Here is a 17,872-nt window from a genome sequence, read left to right as displayed (position 1 = left end):
CATCTTGACTGTGAAAGAAAACTCCCCTTCCTGGAAGCAGCCACTCGTCCAGATATCTTTCCACATGACTAAAATACCACTGAATATGATGAAATCTTACATTTTGTGGATATATCCATGCAAACAAGAGAGTTTACCAGGGCAAGGTATCGTGGCTCTCTCTCTCTGTATATATATATATATATATATATATATATATATATATATATATATATATATATATATATATGAGTTCATTAAATAGCCATGTGTTCAACCCAACAAGAAAATTTATAAGCACCAACGATCTCATGTTACGAAGCCAATCCGAGCAGAGTAGCAAGAAACTCCGTTCACTAACCTCAATATCCAAAGTTCTTAATCATTCTTCTGAAAACCAAAAAATATATGAAGTTCATGCAATACAAAGACTATCGCTATCTTGAGAACTATACCTACACACCTAGCAATATTCATGGCAATGAAAACTATAATCTTAAGGGGAAAGCTGAAAAAAATCATTTATCTCATATAGATAGACAGTTCTGCTTAGTGATTATATATGAATGCATATCATGAATTCAAAACCATTCCCATTTTCTTTTTTTTTCATCTTCCCTTTCATTTTGGTGCTGCCTTATCTTGTTGGATGATCACCACCCTGCACCATTCCTTTTGTAATGCATACAAAACCTTACTGAACAATTTATGCCTTTCCATTAATACCTGATATGCAACAATCCAACCAAACTCGGATCAGTAGGATGTTTAGCAATATATGAATTTGATGGATGAAGACAATTGTGCAAGTTCGGTGTGATATCATCTTATCTTCAGCTGTAACAGCTTCAAAACAAACCCAAAATTTCTTTTCAAGTTTATTTCCATTACCAGAAGGATCTCAAAATCGTTTTATGTTTTTCATTTTTTTCATTGAAATTTTATGTATATAGCAACATAGCTTCCTTTCTTCAGTTGCTAATGGTAGGCTTTGCTATACAATCACAACATTTTCCTTCCACAACAAAAGAACATTTGAGATTTTTCCTTTCTTTCTATTCATAATTCAGAGAATACAATAAGATCACATTAAGTAGAAATAATGACACCAATGACTTTTTCATGTTCTTTACTTGATGGTTTCAAACTGAGGCAGACCCCTTAAAATTTGTGCAAGTTTAAACTGTTTCCATGTGTGCTTAAGCAGCTCATAGTGTCCATGGCCGTGTATCCTTAGAGGCTACAGACTAACCATATGCCTTGGAAGAGGCGTAGTTAGTATCTAGCTTGTCTAAATGAATATAACTGCATTAACCAATCTCCAGGAGGAACATACTTGGTGTCATAGTATACCTTGTTTTACTGACTTGAGGGAGTTTGCACTTCAGAAATAGAATGGACAAGTGCTACTGAACTACTGTTTGGCTGGCCAGTTTCCTCAACCTGCAAAAAAAACTGAGCTTTAAAAGACATTTAAGATTCTGAAACAAGATACACCAAATTGTGCTTCCAACATTGTTTGAGTCAGGAGTCACACTCAATGCATGGCATTAGCCGAACTTGATTGAGTCCGGCAATGAGTTAAATTCCCAGAGGTAACTTAAGAAAGAGCATAATGCAACTCAAGACAACTCATCCACCTCAATACATCTCGTGGCAATTCAAATCTACCTAGTCACGTTTTCTCAAATTATTGAATGGAATGGCATATAAAGTAGAACATTCTTCCATGCATTTGATATAGTAACACTATTACCTGAGATGTTGCAGCTTGCTCACCATATTCCTGTGCATAAGGAACATTTGCATTGTTTTGTACATGCAGAACATGCTGTTTTGGGAATTTCAAAAGTCAGAAAACCATGAAAATAATTTAGAACTAAGCTCTGAGTGTGTTTGTATGTGTGTGTGTGTGTGTGGGGGGGGGGGGGGGGAGAGAGAGAGAGAGAGAACACCTGCGGATAAAGGCTACCATTCCATTCTTGATGGTGTAACTGTTGCTGCTGTTGCAGCTGCTGCTGCTGTTGCTGTTGCAGCTGCAGCTGCTGCTGCTGCTGTTGTTGGAGATGCCATGAAAACCCAACATAATGTTCAGCTCCTAGTGTAGCATACTGAGAAGGCTGTCCTTGAGGGAAAGGACAAGGAATTGTGCCCGTGTTTTGTTGAGCTTGAGGTTCTACAATGACACTTTGATGCATATTCTGCATGGGCCAACCCTGAGCACTACCAAAGTATGTCTGAGGTGTCACTTGATATTGGTACTCTGGTGGATAAGAATATCCCTGACTCAGGTATACTTGAGGACGTGAGTCAATAGGTGTATATTGTGTCGTAGGTGGAGCAACCTGCCATTGTTGGTGCTGTTGAGCATAGACATGATATCCAAAACCAGGAGCTGCAGAAGGTTGCCCTGTATATTGCATCTGTTCCCAGTTTCCTACTACAGGGTTATGATTATCTGGTAATATAGCATTAACAGGAAAAACTTGGTGAGTTTGTGTGTTTGTTGGTCCTACATTTGGTGTCCCTGTCAACTGCAAGCTAGGATCTTTAGCAGTCTGTAATGTGTTATGCTCCTTTTGATCTTGTTTCTGTAGTAAGAAGTCAACTTCGGCATGTATTTGATCAACTCTGCCGGAAAGTCTATCATCGTTCTTTTCCTGAATGCTGTGTCCATATGACTGAGAGACCAATGGTGGTACTTTTTCTTCATGGGATAATGTTGGGGAGGATGGTTGAGTTTCATTCTGTGGAGGATTTATTGAAAGGGTCTCTAGTGGAGGATGCTGCAAAGCTATTTCAGACTTCTGGTCATGGAACTCATAATGCGGCTGTATTTTTTCTTGACTTTTAGCTTCATAAATTGACTTTGAACTCAAGCTCTCAAGTTTTGACTGCTCCAATGATTCCTTAAGAGGCTGTGAAATCTGTTGTTCTTTGAATTCCAATTTAGCAGCATCTGCATGTTCTACACTATGCAGCGTCATGTCTGGGAAGGAGTGTCCCTCTATTACATGACATTTCACTTCCTCCAGTCTTTCAACTTTGGGTTCTGCTATATCATCTTGAGACTGGCAAACTTTAGCCATATTAGATATTTTATGCTGAGAAGATGCAGATTCCGGAGTGAAATGCTGAGAACCATGCGGAACATTGCCACATTCACTAGAAAATGTAGAGACCACAGGCTCATGCCTTCCTGGTTTGGTCAAGAGAGGATATTTGTATCCCACTGTGGCATTTCTTCCTGAAGAACTTGGTCTAAATAGATATGGGAACAACCTGATATGCATATCCCATGCCCTTTTTACTTGATGGATATCCCCACACCGGTCTAGGAACTGCACAACATAGTTTGTAAGAATCAGGTCAAGACTCAGGCATATCATTCATTGAAATCATTGTTTTCGTGTTTTGCATGACATGGAACCATGCATGTAATATAAACATAAGAAGAAACCTTAGAACTCATGCAACCTGCACTAGAAGATGCAATAGAATGGCAGCCAAGAATGAGAGGACGTCCCACGTGATTAGGATTCGCCGCTTTTTATATTAAGATATTTTAGATGTACAAAATACCCTTGAACATATACAACATGTACAAACATATCCTGATATAACTTGAAAGACTAAAATACCCCTATTTAAAGGACATGTCTACTCTTAATACTCTCCCTCAAACAGTGCATGGTTATGGACCATGGACAATTTGGCTTTAAGAAACCAATGCCTATTAACTGAAAGAGGTTTGGTAAATAAATATGCAATTTGCCTCACACTAGTCACAAATATAGGTTGAATTTCTTTATCTTCAACCTTCTCCGGAATAAAATGTTGATCTAACTCCACATGTTTCATTTTTCCATGTTGTACAGGATTAGTGGAAATAGCAACGATTATCACTGATTTCACTATTCCCTAATGCAACGCTGTCAAGAGATGTCTAATTCAGAGTTGTCAGTCAGGGAAGTGAGAGCGGGAAGCGATTCAAGAAGCGAAAGCGAGAAGTGAGGCACTTCCAGAATTTTAGGAAGCGAGAAGCGCGGGACGACTTAGAAGCAAACTAGGAATCGTCTCGAAAGCGAGAAGAGAAGTGAACCATAAGTAACCTAGAAAGTGACATAAGAAGCGAGGGAAAAGCGAAAAAGGAGAAAAAAGAAAGAAAAACACAAAAAAATGAAAAAAAAAGTGAGCTTCTCAATTTTTTTGGCGCTTCCCAGCACGTTTCGGAAGAGTTACGCTTCGCGCTTCGGAAACACACTTCGGATAAGCATGCTTCCCCATGTCCAATGGCACTTTCGGTAACCCTGGTCTAATCCACAAAATTTCTACTATAATTGTTGTCATGGCTCTATGCTAGGTTTGGTGACAGTTCTTTTCCTTTTGCTTGACCAAGAGACAAGAAGTGCCTACCTTGTAGTCAGTCACTGAACTTCTGGTGGTTGGGTCACCTGCCCAATCAGCATCTGAGCATGCTATAATAGTGATATGTGAATGAACAACTTTATTTTCTCTATTGTAAACTAAACCATCAAACAAAGTACCTTTAATGTATCGTAAAATTCTCTTAACAACTTCCATGTGGCTTTGTCTAGGCGTATGCATGTATTGAGAAATTTGATTGACAACATAAATAAGATTAGGTCTAGTGAAAGTCATGTATTGTAGGGCTCTCACTATACTTCTGAATTTTTCTAGCTGCTCAAGCAACAAATCACCATCTTGAGCTTCTTGTAATTTTACATTTTGAGCTATGGGAGTTTTGGCTAGTTTGCATTGCAGCATCTCACTTCGCTGAAGAAGATCACAGGCATATTTGCACTGAGTAAGAACAAGAGCATCATCTCTTTGATCTACTTGAACTCCAAAAAAATATGTCATCAATCTTAGATCTTTCATGTGAAATCAACCATGTAATACTCTTTTCAACTCTTTGATCTTGGAGATGTCACTTCCTGTTATGACTATATCATCCATATAAACAAGCAAAATAGTCATACCTTTGTTGTCATGATGAACAAAGAACGAATAATCGCAGTGACTTCTTGTGAAATCGAGATGTCTAATCACATCACTAAAGGTCTCAAATCATACTCTAAATGCCTGCTTCAGCCCATAGATAGCTTTATTCAATCTGAGAATCGTGACTTTGGTGTCGCCTTCTGGGTACCCAGGAGGGTGCCCCATGTAAACTTTCTCATGTAGATTCCCGTGAAGAAAGGTGTTCTTTACGTCTAAATAAAATAAAGGTCATTTGTGAGCAGTTGTGAGGGACAGAATCATCCAGATTGTACCCATTCCAACAACAGGGTTGAAGGTTTCATCAAAATCCAATCCGTCTTCTTGGGTGTATCCTTTGGCAACGAGGCGTGCCTTAAATCTCTACGCTCCCATCAGACTTATATTTAATTTTGTACACCCATCAGCAAGCTACAATATTCTTTCCTGGTGGTCGGTCAACTACTGTCCATGTATTGCATTTATGTAAAGCCTTGATTTTCTCATTCATGGCTTCCACCCATAGAGGGTTTTGACTAGCTGCTCCATAGGAGATAGGTTCTTTTTCATTCTCAAGTGTTGCAGTGAACACAGTGAAGTCTAAGGAGAATGATTCATATGTAACAAAACGATCCGGAGAATGTCTCACCCTTGAATATGTCCTTATCTGTATAGGAAGGTCAGCAACAATGTTGATCTGATTTTCACCCGTACTAGGTTGTATACAATTCGGTTTTGAAGATGATTCAACATGCATGTCATCTCCTTCAAATGATGGTTGACCGCGTCTACTGTATACTTTCTGAAACCGAGGAAACACATGATGTAGCAACAAAGTAGAAAAAGTATGAACATGTTCAGCTTGGGACATCTGTGATGTGTCTTGTCTATCAGTAGGCACAAGTCAAAATGATGCGTTGAATTTGGTCAAAATGATGCGCTGAAACGCTGGTTCCACTGGCATGGGCATTGTGGGAGGAAGGCCAAAAAGCAGACAATTTATGTGACTGAGTGCAGTTAGAATCGTTGCTGCGATTTCCCATATTGTTCTTATCAAAGACAACATCTCATGAAATAATAAGTTTACGAGAATCATGGTCAAAACATCTATAGCCTTTATACTCATCATCATAACCAACGAATTAACAAGGTTTGGCTCTCAGAGCAAACTTGTCTCTAAGAGTCTTATGGACATGAACATAACATATGCAGCCAAAAACCTTAATGTGCGAATAATCTGGTTTTTTCTCAAACATCAAGGAATACAGTGCATGACCATTCAGATTTATCAAAGGCATTCAGTTAATAAGAAAAGTTGCGGTATGGAATGCCTTTGTCCATAAGTCAGTCCTAAGGTTGGACTTGACCATCATAATAAGGGTAGTTTCAACCATATGCCAGTGTTTATGCTCAACAACACCATTTTGTTCTGCTATTTTATGACAACATATCTCATGCAAGATGCCACTATCATGCATGAATAGTTTGAATGCACTGGTTGTGTACTCACCACCACCATCACTCATGAGGGTAAGGATTTTACGAGAAAAATGGTTTTCGACATAATTCTTGAAACGTTCGAAGGCAGAAAGTACTTATCCTTAGATTTAAGTAAAAAGATCCAAGTATATCTGTTGAAATCATCTATAAAAGGAACATAATATTGAGATTTTGAAAAAGAGAGACAGGGACAGATCCCAGAGATGAGTATGAATCAACTCGAAAGGCAAAGAAGACCTTTTATTAGATATTCCAAAGGGGAACTCATGACTCTTACAAATTTGACAAAATGAACAAATGGATGAAGTTTTGGGAATTTTGTTTTTCAAAGGAACACGATTCTTATTACATAAAACACAGAGAAAATTGAAATTGTAATGACCGAGTCTTCGATGCCGCAACTCAGTCTCTTTATTCTAACTCTCAATAGTGGACATAAAGACTGGACTAAAGGATGATGATGACGGAAGCTGCGATCCACTGATGACATAGAGATTCCTACATCTCCTTCCCTCAATGAACATCCAATTCATGTGATGGTCCTTCACAGAAACAAAAGATGGTGTAAAGGAAATGTAAGACTTAAACTGATCACAGAGTTGAGCAACTGAAATGAGGTTACGTTGAATACCAAGAACAAGAAAAGTATTTGGAAGATGCATAATGCTAGAACTTGTGGGAATAACAGTTGTCCCTACACGAGTGATGTGGTGGTGTCCTCCATCACCATTGACTATTCTACTCATGCCATGATGAGGGATTGCATTAAGAAGCTCATCTGAATCATCGATCACATGTTGTGCAGCCCCAGAATCAAAATACCAAGCGTTGGAGTGCATCTCATTGGATGCCCCTAATGATCTACTTGTTGTTGTCCATGGAAAAGATGAATTGATTGGAGCTGCCCAGGTATTTGCAAGAGGATTCTGGCTCACATTTAAGTTGTAGAAGCCAGCACTCAGAGTGTCAAGATCTTGGGCTCTGACTTGAGGTGAATAGGATGCGGCCTGGAACCGAGAAGTAGCATATCCAAAACCCATGTGGGTTGGTGCATGTAGTCTTGGAGAAGGAAGACCAGCAGTTGCTTCGGCTTTGAAACACACAAGGATGAGAACTGTAGGCGGACAATAGGAAGGCACGTATCTCCAGTAGCAATCAGAACTAATATGACCACGCTTCCCGCACATCTGACACGTGAAGTTATTTGGTCTTGGACTTGATGGAGTAGGTAGTATACTTGATCTAGGCCCATACCGTTTGCTTTTGCCTTTGCCTGATCCTGGTGGTCTGGGTGCAGCATACCCTGTAAAAAGAATTTCATGTTGAGAAGTTGTTGGTTCCTTGTTGACACTGGCTGATATATGAAACATCGCTTCATGTTCCAAAAGTTTATTGCGAAGTTGATCAAAGTTTGGTCGGGGATGTATACCAGTTTACATTGTAACAAATGTCATACTCAGGCCCTAATCCCCTAATGGTCTTCAAGCAAATATCCTCATCAGATATTGAAGATCTAACAACATCCAATTGATCCGTGATAGATTTTATTCAATTGAGATATTCAATGACATAAGAATCCCCACGTTTCAGTTCAGCAAATTCCCCCTTTCAAATGATAGATTTTTGGGGTAGAAATCTGCTCGAACGAACCAATGATGTAGTGTCAACCACAACTCGCATGCTGAAACTCCCGTAGATACTTGCAATAAAACTTTTTTCGATAGAGTAGCTGTAATAAAAGCGACTACGGATTGGTAATTCTTCTTCCAAGCTGAATACGCTGGATTCTTAGTAGCTGGCTGCCCCTCTTTTGCATTGAGGGTTGCAACAAATTCATTAGGCATAGGAAGAGTCCCATCAAAATGCCCCGAAAAATCAAGAATGTTGATGAATGGTATACTTTATTTTTTCCAGGTTATAAAGTTTGAAGAATCTAGCTTGTCATAAACAAGTTGATTCAAGAATGAGAAATTGATGTTAGAATTTTGGAAAGACATGTTTGTAATGAAATAGTAAAAAATGCAAAAACAATGTGACTAAGGGCTTACAAGATCATAATAATAAAAATGCACAAGCACAAACCAATGTCACTAAGGGCTTACATGATCACAATCACAATGTGCACACACACAAGTCCGCTATGAGACAATACAATAACCAACAAAGGGCAACAACAAAAACACTAAGTGTATATAAAACATTAAAGAACTAAATAGAAAAACACAAAACATAAAAATATTTATCTTTATTGAGCATAAATGCTTAAGAGAAGCATTAGAAAATGAAAAGAGATAAAAGCCCTTATTTATATATATATATATACAAGAGACAGGGAGACCTCAATAGAGTTGTTGGACTGTTCCAACAGCTCTATTGACTACCCAACTCTATGTTGACTAGTAAAAAAATAACCTAACAACTATATTTGGTATTTGACCAAATAGTCCCTATAAAAATAGAAAAAAAACAAAAGAAAAGAATAAATAAAGTACTAGTTTTCCCTAACGGGTACAGCCTATTATAAAAAGTAAAATGACCAAAATACCCCTAATGGATATTTACTTATTACATCATTTATAAATAAAATATACATACATATATATTGATATATATGTACAATATGAACCAAAAATATATATATGCATGAAAATATATATATATATATATATATATACACACACACATGTATTGTTAAAACATATGTAATAATACCATAATACCCGATAGGGGTATTATGGTCATTTCACAAAGTACCCCATAGGGGTACTTATTTTGTTTCTCTTATTTCACTATTTTTTATTTTTATTTTTATTTTTAAATTTGTATTTTTTGGATACCGAAAAGGGGCCCCACAATGGAGTCGTTGGGGCCCCCAACGGTCACATATGTGACCGTTGGGGGCTCCCAACAACTCTATTGGGAGCCCCTTTGGTCGCCTTTTCTTATAAATAGGGGGAACCCCTCATGTATGGTGAATTGCTCTTGAGAGCTCCTCTTCAATAATAGTGATATTATTTTTCATGTGTGTAGCCTTTTTATAAGGCCCTTTGTATATCCCTTAGTGGATTTTCTCTCTTGTGCTTGTTGCACTTGTCCGTGTGGGACATAGTGAATGCTTTAGCATTCTTGGTTTCTTCCGATTATTTCATTACATGGTATCAGAGCCATAAGATCTACTAAAGGTAAAATCTTGTCTCTCTCTACTTCTTTTCTTTCTCACATCTTCATTGTGTAGCAATGGAAGTCAAGATCGATCTATCATTCAAACTCAATGAAAAAAATTACATGATGTGGGCATCCGCAATGGAGAATAATCTCAAAGGCAAGAAGCTTTGGGGTTATGTAATGGGAACCGTTCCGGAACCCCAACTTAAGCTCACAAAGATGGAAGGAGATCAAGAGAAAGCACTTGAAGGCGATGCTCGTCTCAAAGCCATTGAAGATTATAATCATCAAATGGAAGATTGGGAGAGCAACCATGCAAAAATCCTAGCATGGTTTATGAATAATGTCGAACTTAAGGTATGTGCAAATATTGCAAAATTCCGCCGGGCAAATGAAGCTTGGTTTTTTATGAAGGGTATGTTTACCCAAAAAGATCTTGCAAGAGCTTATTTCTTGCAAGAAAAAGTAAGAACCACAAAACAAGGAGACATGAGCATACAAGATTACTATAGTGCTCTAAATCCTTTGTGGGATGAATTGGCTCTTTTAGAGCCTAAATGGGTATCTATGGAGGATGTGGTTCTAAGACAAAAACAAATGGAACAAGATAGATTGTTTCAATTTTTATTTGGGCTTCGTCCCGAATTTGAACAAGTGAGATCCTCACTTCTCCATAGATCCACGTTTCCTCCCTTAGAAGAAGCTATTGCCGAGATTACTCAAGAAGAGACTAGGCATAGCATGGGTAAAAGCATAGAGGAAGTTCTTGCCGTATCTAAACCCGACAATCATGTTAAAACATACAAACCACCTCATTTTGGTAAGCAAGGGAATGGTGGAAGAAAAATGATTATATGTCACCATTGTTATGAGTCGGGACATATTAAACCCGTTTGCCCAAAGCTAAATGGAGCATTCAAGCCAAAGGTGGCTTCCGTTGAAGAATCCACCATCAAAGAAGATGACGGCAAGAACGGGGATCTCAAAGATACTCTTGGACAAATCTCTTTGGCTCTTCAACAAATTTTAAAGGTCACTTTTTCCACCTCCGGTGCCGCCATTGCCTCATCATCACCTCCCGGTACGTACTCTTGGATTTTAGATTCCGGAGCTTCTTTTCACATGACCCCTCATGAAAATGCATTAACCAATGTGCACACCAATTCAAAAATGTCTTGTGTCTCTACGGCTGATGGAACTTTTCTCAAAATAAATGGTGTTGGAACTCTTGATTCTAAAAATGTTCAAAATTTCCTTGTTCCAAAAGTTAGAATAGTTCCAAAATTAAATCTTAACCTCTTTTCCGTTTCTCAAATAGCCGACCATGGATGTGAAATATCTTTCTCATCCCAAGGGTGCTTTGTGCAGGATCTCCGGTCCGGGAAGCGGATTGGGCAAGGCCATAGGAAGGGAGACCTTTATTTTATGGATAATTTAATGCTTCCAAATACCTCATTTTGTACTTATGTCCAAGACAAAAATATTGAAACTTGGCATAAAAGGCTTGGACATCCAAGTTACTCTAAAATGTATCTTTTTCCTTTTGGACACAAGTTTTGTAAAGAAAAAGATATCAATTGCAAAGATTGCATTTTTGGCAAAATGAAGTCTACTCCTTTTCCTATTAGATCCTTTGTGACAACAAGACCTTTTGAATTGGTGCATTCCGATGTTTGGGGGTCATCTCCGGTTCTATCTAAAGGTGGTTATTCATATTATGTTACTTTTATTGATGATTATACTAGATATGTATGGATTTATTTTCTTAACTTTAAATTGGAAGTTTTTAACTTCTTTAAAGAATTTCATGCAAAAATTCAAAATCAATTTCAAAGTCAAATATCGATTCTTAGATCCGATTCGGGTGGAGAGTACTTATCAAATGATTTTCAATCATATCTAAAACAACATGGCATTTGTCATCAAAAATCTTGCCCAAGAACTCCTCAACAAAACGGTCTAGCGGAAAGAAAACATAGGCATATTTTGGAAACCACTAGATCCTTACTCATTTCTAAAAATATTCCTAAAAATTTTTGGGCCGAAGCCGTGTTAACCTCCACCTATTTAATCAATAGGATGCCATCTTCAAAATTGAATAATATCTCTCCTTATGAAAAACTTTTTAATATGACACCCGACTACAATCGTCTTCGGATTTTTGGGTGTAAATGCTTTGTTCTTTTACATAAAAGAGATAAATTGTCACCTAAAGCAATAGAATGTGTATTTTTAGGATATGGTGAAAATAAAAAAGGCTATAGATGCTTTGATCATAAAAACAATACGTTATTTGTCTCCAAAGATGTAACCTTTTTAGAAGATGAAAATGGATTTGACATATTGGAAAAATCAAATAAAATTGATTATATGTTTATCAATGATCTTTTCGAAGATTCAAATGATGACTTTTTGAGTCATCCGGAAATTTTAGAAAATACTCATGATTCTCATGATAATGATGTATCACCAACTAATGGTGACAATCTCCAAGTATACACTCGGCGTGAGGAAGCCCAACCTATTAGTGCTTTAGAAAAATTCTTGCGGCTTAATGAACCCCTAGAAGAAACCTCCCTTAGGCATTCTTCTAGAGAATCAATTCCACCTAATAGGTTTGTCTCATATGAAACTCTTTCACCTAAATATAGAGCTTGTCTAATAGCCTTGCATTCTTACTATGAACCCTCCCATTATAATCAAGCAAAAAGTATACCTCATTGGGTTGAAGCAATGAAAGTTGAACTAGATGCTTTAAATAAAGCTAAAACTTGGGAAATAGTTCACCTTCCTCCAAATAAGAAAGCTATAGGATGTCGATGGGTCTACAAAGTCAAAACAAAAAGTGATGGTTCCCTAGAGCGTTATAAAGCTAGATTAGTTGCTAAGAGATACTCACAAGAATATGGCATCGATTATGAGGAAACTTTTGCTCCCGTGGCTCGCATGACAAGCGTTAGAACTTTAATTGCGGTAGCATCATCTAAGAAATGGCCTATATTCCAATTAGATGTTAAAAATGCCTTTCTTAATGGTCAGTTGAATGAAGAAGTATATATGGACCCTCCGCCGGGAATCAGTGTTAACCAAGGTCAAACCTTTCGATTATTAAAAGCCTTATATGGTCTTAAATAAGCCCCTAAGGCTTGGTATGATAGATTTAGTGCTATCATGTTACAATTGGGATTTCGCTCCTGTTATACTGACACTGCTCTTTTTGTTAAACATGCAGGTAATAGTATCATCATCCTTCTGCTTTATGTTGATGATATGATCATCACTGGCAATGATGAAAGCGGTATTCTTAAAGTTAAAAATATGTTAAAACATAATTTTGATATGTCTGATCTGGGTTTTCTCAGGTACTTTCTTGGTATAGAAGTTGCATACTCTCCTCGAGGATATATATTGTCACAGATGAAGCTTGTTGCAGACATATGTTCCAAATCTGGGATTTCAGATGATAAAAAGGTGGAAACTCCCGAGGTTATCAATGCTAAACTACGACTGGAGGATGGAGTTCTGCTGGATGATCCTACGCCCTACAGGCAACTCATAGGCTCCCTCACCTATCTGACTATCACCAGGCCCGATATTGCTCATGTTGTGCACTCTGCAAGCCAATTTCAGCATGCTCCTACATCTGTGCATATGAGTGCTGTGCTCCGGATCATTCGATATATTAAAAATACTTTGACTAAAGGGCTATTCCTATCCTCACTCTCTTCCTTAGATTTACTAGCTTATACTGATGCTGACTGGGGAGGAAACCCAAATGATCGAATCTCAACTACTGGCTTTTGTATGTTCCTAGGAGATTCGCTAATTGCTTGGAGGTGCAAGAAACAGCAGAAAGTCTCATTGTCTTCTACTGAAGCAGAATACAGGGCTATGGCAACTACTACAATGGAGCTGGTGTGGCTTCGAAGTCTTCTTCAAGATATGGGAATCGAAATTACCGGGGCTTCGAAGCTTTGTTGCGACAACAAAAGTGCCATCTACATTGCCAGCAACCACACTTTCCATGAGAGGACGAAACATATTGAAATGGACTGTCATTATGTACGTGATGAATATCTTCGTGGGACAGTAACACTGCCATATGTCACTTCAGAATATCAACTTGCCGATTTCTTCACCAAAGCCCTGTCTGCTCCTCGCTTCTTGTTCCTCCTTGGCAAACTTTCGGTCATTCCCTCGTAAAGTTTGAGGGGGGTGTTAAAACATATGTAATAATACCATAATACCCGATAGGGGTATTATGGTCATTTCACAAAGTACCCCATAGGGGTACTTATTTTGTTTCTCTTATTTCACTATTTTTTATTTTTCTTTTTATTTTTAAATTTGTATTTTTTAGATACCGAAAAGGGGCCCCACAATGGAGTCGTTGGGGCCCCCAACGACTCTATTGGGAGCCCCTTTGGTCTCCTTTTCTTATAAATAGGGGGAACCCCCCATGTATGGTGAATTGCTCTTGAGAGCTCCTCTTCAATAATAGTGATATTATTTTTCATGTGTGTAGCCTTTTTATAAGGCCCTTTGTATATCCCTTAGTGGATTTTCTCTCTTGTGCTTGTTGCACTTGTCCGTGTGGGACATAGTGAATGCTTTAGCATTCTTGGTTTCTTCCGCTTATTTCATTACATGTACAACTTAACACTCTCCCTTAAACTTACAGTGTGATATACCAAAAGTTTGAAAATACAAAAATAATCAACAGAAAGGATCAAAGTCTTTAAGTGACTTCATTGGCAGTCTCCATTTTTATGTCGCATCAGAGAATTTTAAAAATACAAGTCTCTGAATGTCTTCATTGGTGATCGTCTGCAAACGCCTTCATTGGCTATCTCCATTTTCATGATATGATGCATCAAATATATTTCTTTCTAAATCCATTGCATCTTTAAGAAAATGCAGAGAGAACAAAACAAAGGTTCCAGGAAAATATCCTAACCCAATAACTATAAAGTTTTAAAAAACAATATACTTTCAAAACAAGAATAATACTTGAGTAGAATTTAAAAAAAGGGTAATAATTTTTAGAAACATGAGATAATCATTAAGAAAGATAAGAGCAGTATTCCTCAAGGATCAATTTTTATGAAATTAAACCATAAACTCAAAATCAACATATTTTTTAAGAAGACATAAATGTTGATCGATAAGATGTGATCACTAAAGGATACATAAATCATCAAGAAGAGATAAACAATTATGCATAAATAATATCCCAAGCATTTCAAATAACATGCATATAAAATATAACAATTCAAAAAGACACCTCACGAAGAGAAGAACTAATTAAATTCATGCATACAATAATGTGAACAAGCTAATTAATATAAAGCAGAGACATGCAATTAAAGCATATTTAATGCACATGAAACAACAATAAAAATAAATATTTTTATCAATAAAATGCACATAGAATGCATGAATTTAATGTAAAAAAACAAGTATCCTTCGATTACAAACCAAAGTGTCAAATATCTAGTGGACAACACACAAGTGTTTACTTAAGAAACACACTCTCAAAACCCACAAAGGGGCACACACAAGAAAGCTCACAATATAAAGAATAAGATTTTTATTAAACATTACAAGTATGCAAAAATGCTGGAAATTTTTATCCATAAACATTTTCCATACAAGGAAAAACAAGTAGTAAAAGTTTAGAAATTTCAAGGAAAGTTTTTTAAAATCCCACATAACAAAGAGAACGATATTTGCAAATAAAAACCAATTTGTGAAAAATATGAAGAGATTTAAATTTTCACAAATATCAAGAAGTGATATTTTGCAAACTTCAACAATAATTTGACCACCATAAGCAATCACCTTACTAGGCCTCCAAACCTCAAAAATCAAGTGTATCAGTGACTAGAACAAGTGCATAATCACCATGTCACTAAAAGGCTAAAAATCACACAAGTGTGAATAAACATCTTTTGTCTACATATAATGACACTCAAAACAAGTGTATCAGCGACTATAGCAAGAGTATAACAGGAATGCCACTAATGATCAAAAAAACACACGAAGGTGTGAATAAACATCTCTTCTCTACATATAATAACACTCAAAACAAGTGTATCAGCGACTAGATCAAGAGGATAACCAATGGATGCACATAACTCACCATATTGAAACACGTCTCTTGTCTATATATAATAACACTTAAAACAAGTGTATCAACGACTAGAACAAGAGTATAACAAGAACACCACTAAAGGGCTAAAAATACACACGAAGGTGTGAATAAACATCTTTTGCCTACATATAATGACACTTAAATAAGAGGCATAATAGGAAGAAACACACGAAATAAAAGAGCTTGTAATGAAAACAAGCTAATATCACTAATAAGAATATCAATCTTTAACAATCTTTCGAAACACCATGGATTCAAAAATAGATAGTCATTATAGATACACATAATTATAAGCATCCAAAATAAAGACAATGGCAAAAAACAAATGAGTGATTCAACACTCACAATCAGAGATCACATAATTGCAACTTAGATTCAAACTACAAGTTGACAATCTAAATTGACATAAAATGAGGTGCACACAACTTACCCCAACAAACATCTTTGATTCAACAATAATAAAGCTAAGAAAAATGATGCATCATATAAAAGTCTGTGATGGACAACACAAATGCCATAAGAAGATAATAAATACTCACGAAAATCAATTTTCAAGTAAGTAAGTTCATATATAAGAACCGATTTGAAAACATAAAATTTTAAATCAAATCCTAATAACGGTAGATGAAAACTTTGAATGAATATAGTGAAATTATATGCACAACAAGTGTCAATTGATGCAAACATATCAATATAAGCTAGCTATATAGAGAGATAACTCAATTTAGATTACAAGTCTACTATGAAACAACCAATGCCATATGATATTAAAGAGGGCCAAAACATATACAGAGATTCTCAAAGTACCATATAGAAAACCAAGTATATACACAAGTACAACTAATTATAGATATTCATAAAGGGATAAAAAAACTCATGTATGTGCAAGTGATAGATTAAGGCACTAAGGGCACAATATAAAAATTTATATTTTATAAATAACAAGTATGCAATGAATTAAGAGTCTTTTAGTCAAGAATACACATGTCCACCAAAGATCTAGGTGGACAAGCACGTCTATCAATAATAGACAAGTACTAAAGTGAACCATGAAGGAAACACTTATAACACCCATAAATAGTAAACACAAAAATGTTTCTCATGATTCTCAACTTAATATTTTATTAAAAACCAAGTATGCAACATAATCCCATGCAAAACATGTAAAATAATGCCATGGGACTAAGAAAATAACATAATCATAAGTACCACAAAAAGAATCAATAAGAGAAACACCTAATATCATAACTATTGTCCCGCAAAAGGACCATAAAAGGCATTTATTAAAGTGAATGACTTCCCATAAGAAATTATGCTCAATACCTTATGCACGAATAAACAATCTTATTCATCATGTAAGGCAATTATAAGTGCACAAGGATCAAATATTAATATAAAAATTATTCATTCAATAGTTAGATAATAATTTTTAACACTTCATACGCTATTTTTAATACACCAAGAGTAAAGACAAAAATTAAACACAAGTTTAAGCAAAATTTCATAGGATCATACTTGTGAAATACACACATCATTATTTTAAAATATCTCAAATTATTTTAAAATATATGGCAATTTTTCAAAAATGAACAAAACAAAGTTCAATAATAAATACAAACATAATTTGACATTTATAATCATGACTTGTTCAAATAAAGCATCTAAATGCCAACAATACATGCTCAAGCATACAAGATTATATACATATATATCAAATAAAGCAAGCTTTGAAAAATTAAGATTCAAACATGATTTCATAAACATACATATATAATTTCACAAGATTAAACAAATAAACCTTATAAGATATTTAACAAAAACAAGTCCAACAATAATTATAAAAAAATATTTAAAGTTTTTTTAATAAAATAACAAATATATATATATATATATATATATATTTTTTAAAGATATAAGATACATACCGGGTCAAGATTTCTCTTAAATCCAAGCCACACAACGATCATGAATCATTCACGAAGCACGAACTCGAACCAAAGAATTCCAAGATCCAAAAGAGGCAAAATGCCACGAAGAATTCATTGGCTCTGATACCATGTAATGAAATAGCGA

At 36.1% G+C, this 17,872-nt stretch overlaps 1 protein-coding gene across 1 annotated transcript in view; it reads right to left on the bottom strand.

The window, feature by feature from the left end:
• Positions 1 to 313: 313 nt before the first annotated feature.
• Positions 314 to 17,872, bottom strand: part of LOC149815504 (pre-mRNA-processing factor 39-1-like) — a 90,712-nt gene continuing 73,153 nt past the window's right edge. The window contains exons 10-13 of the mRNA XM_089988269.1: positions 1,935 to 3,320; positions 1,736 to 1,810; positions 1,333 to 1,422; positions 314 to 705 (exon numbers count right to left, since the gene is read on the bottom strand). Coding sequence (XP_089844395.1) covers positions 1,339 to 1,422; positions 1,736 to 1,810; positions 1,935 to 3,320 — 1,545 coding nt within the window. The 3' untranslated portion in view covers positions 314 to 705; positions 1,333 to 1,338. The remainder of the gene's footprint in view (positions 706 to 1,332; positions 1,423 to 1,735; positions 1,811 to 1,934; positions 3,321 to 17,872) is intronic.

Source organism: Nuphar pumila, chromosome 15 (genome assembly GCF_984573655.1).
Source record: "Nuphar pumila chromosome 15, dmNupPumi1.hap1.1, whole genome shotgun sequence".
NCBI lineage: Eukaryota > Viridiplantae > Streptophyta > Magnoliopsida > Nymphaeales > Nymphaeaceae > Nuphar > Nuphar pumila.
This window is presented reverse-complemented; position numbering and strand designations above follow the sequence as displayed.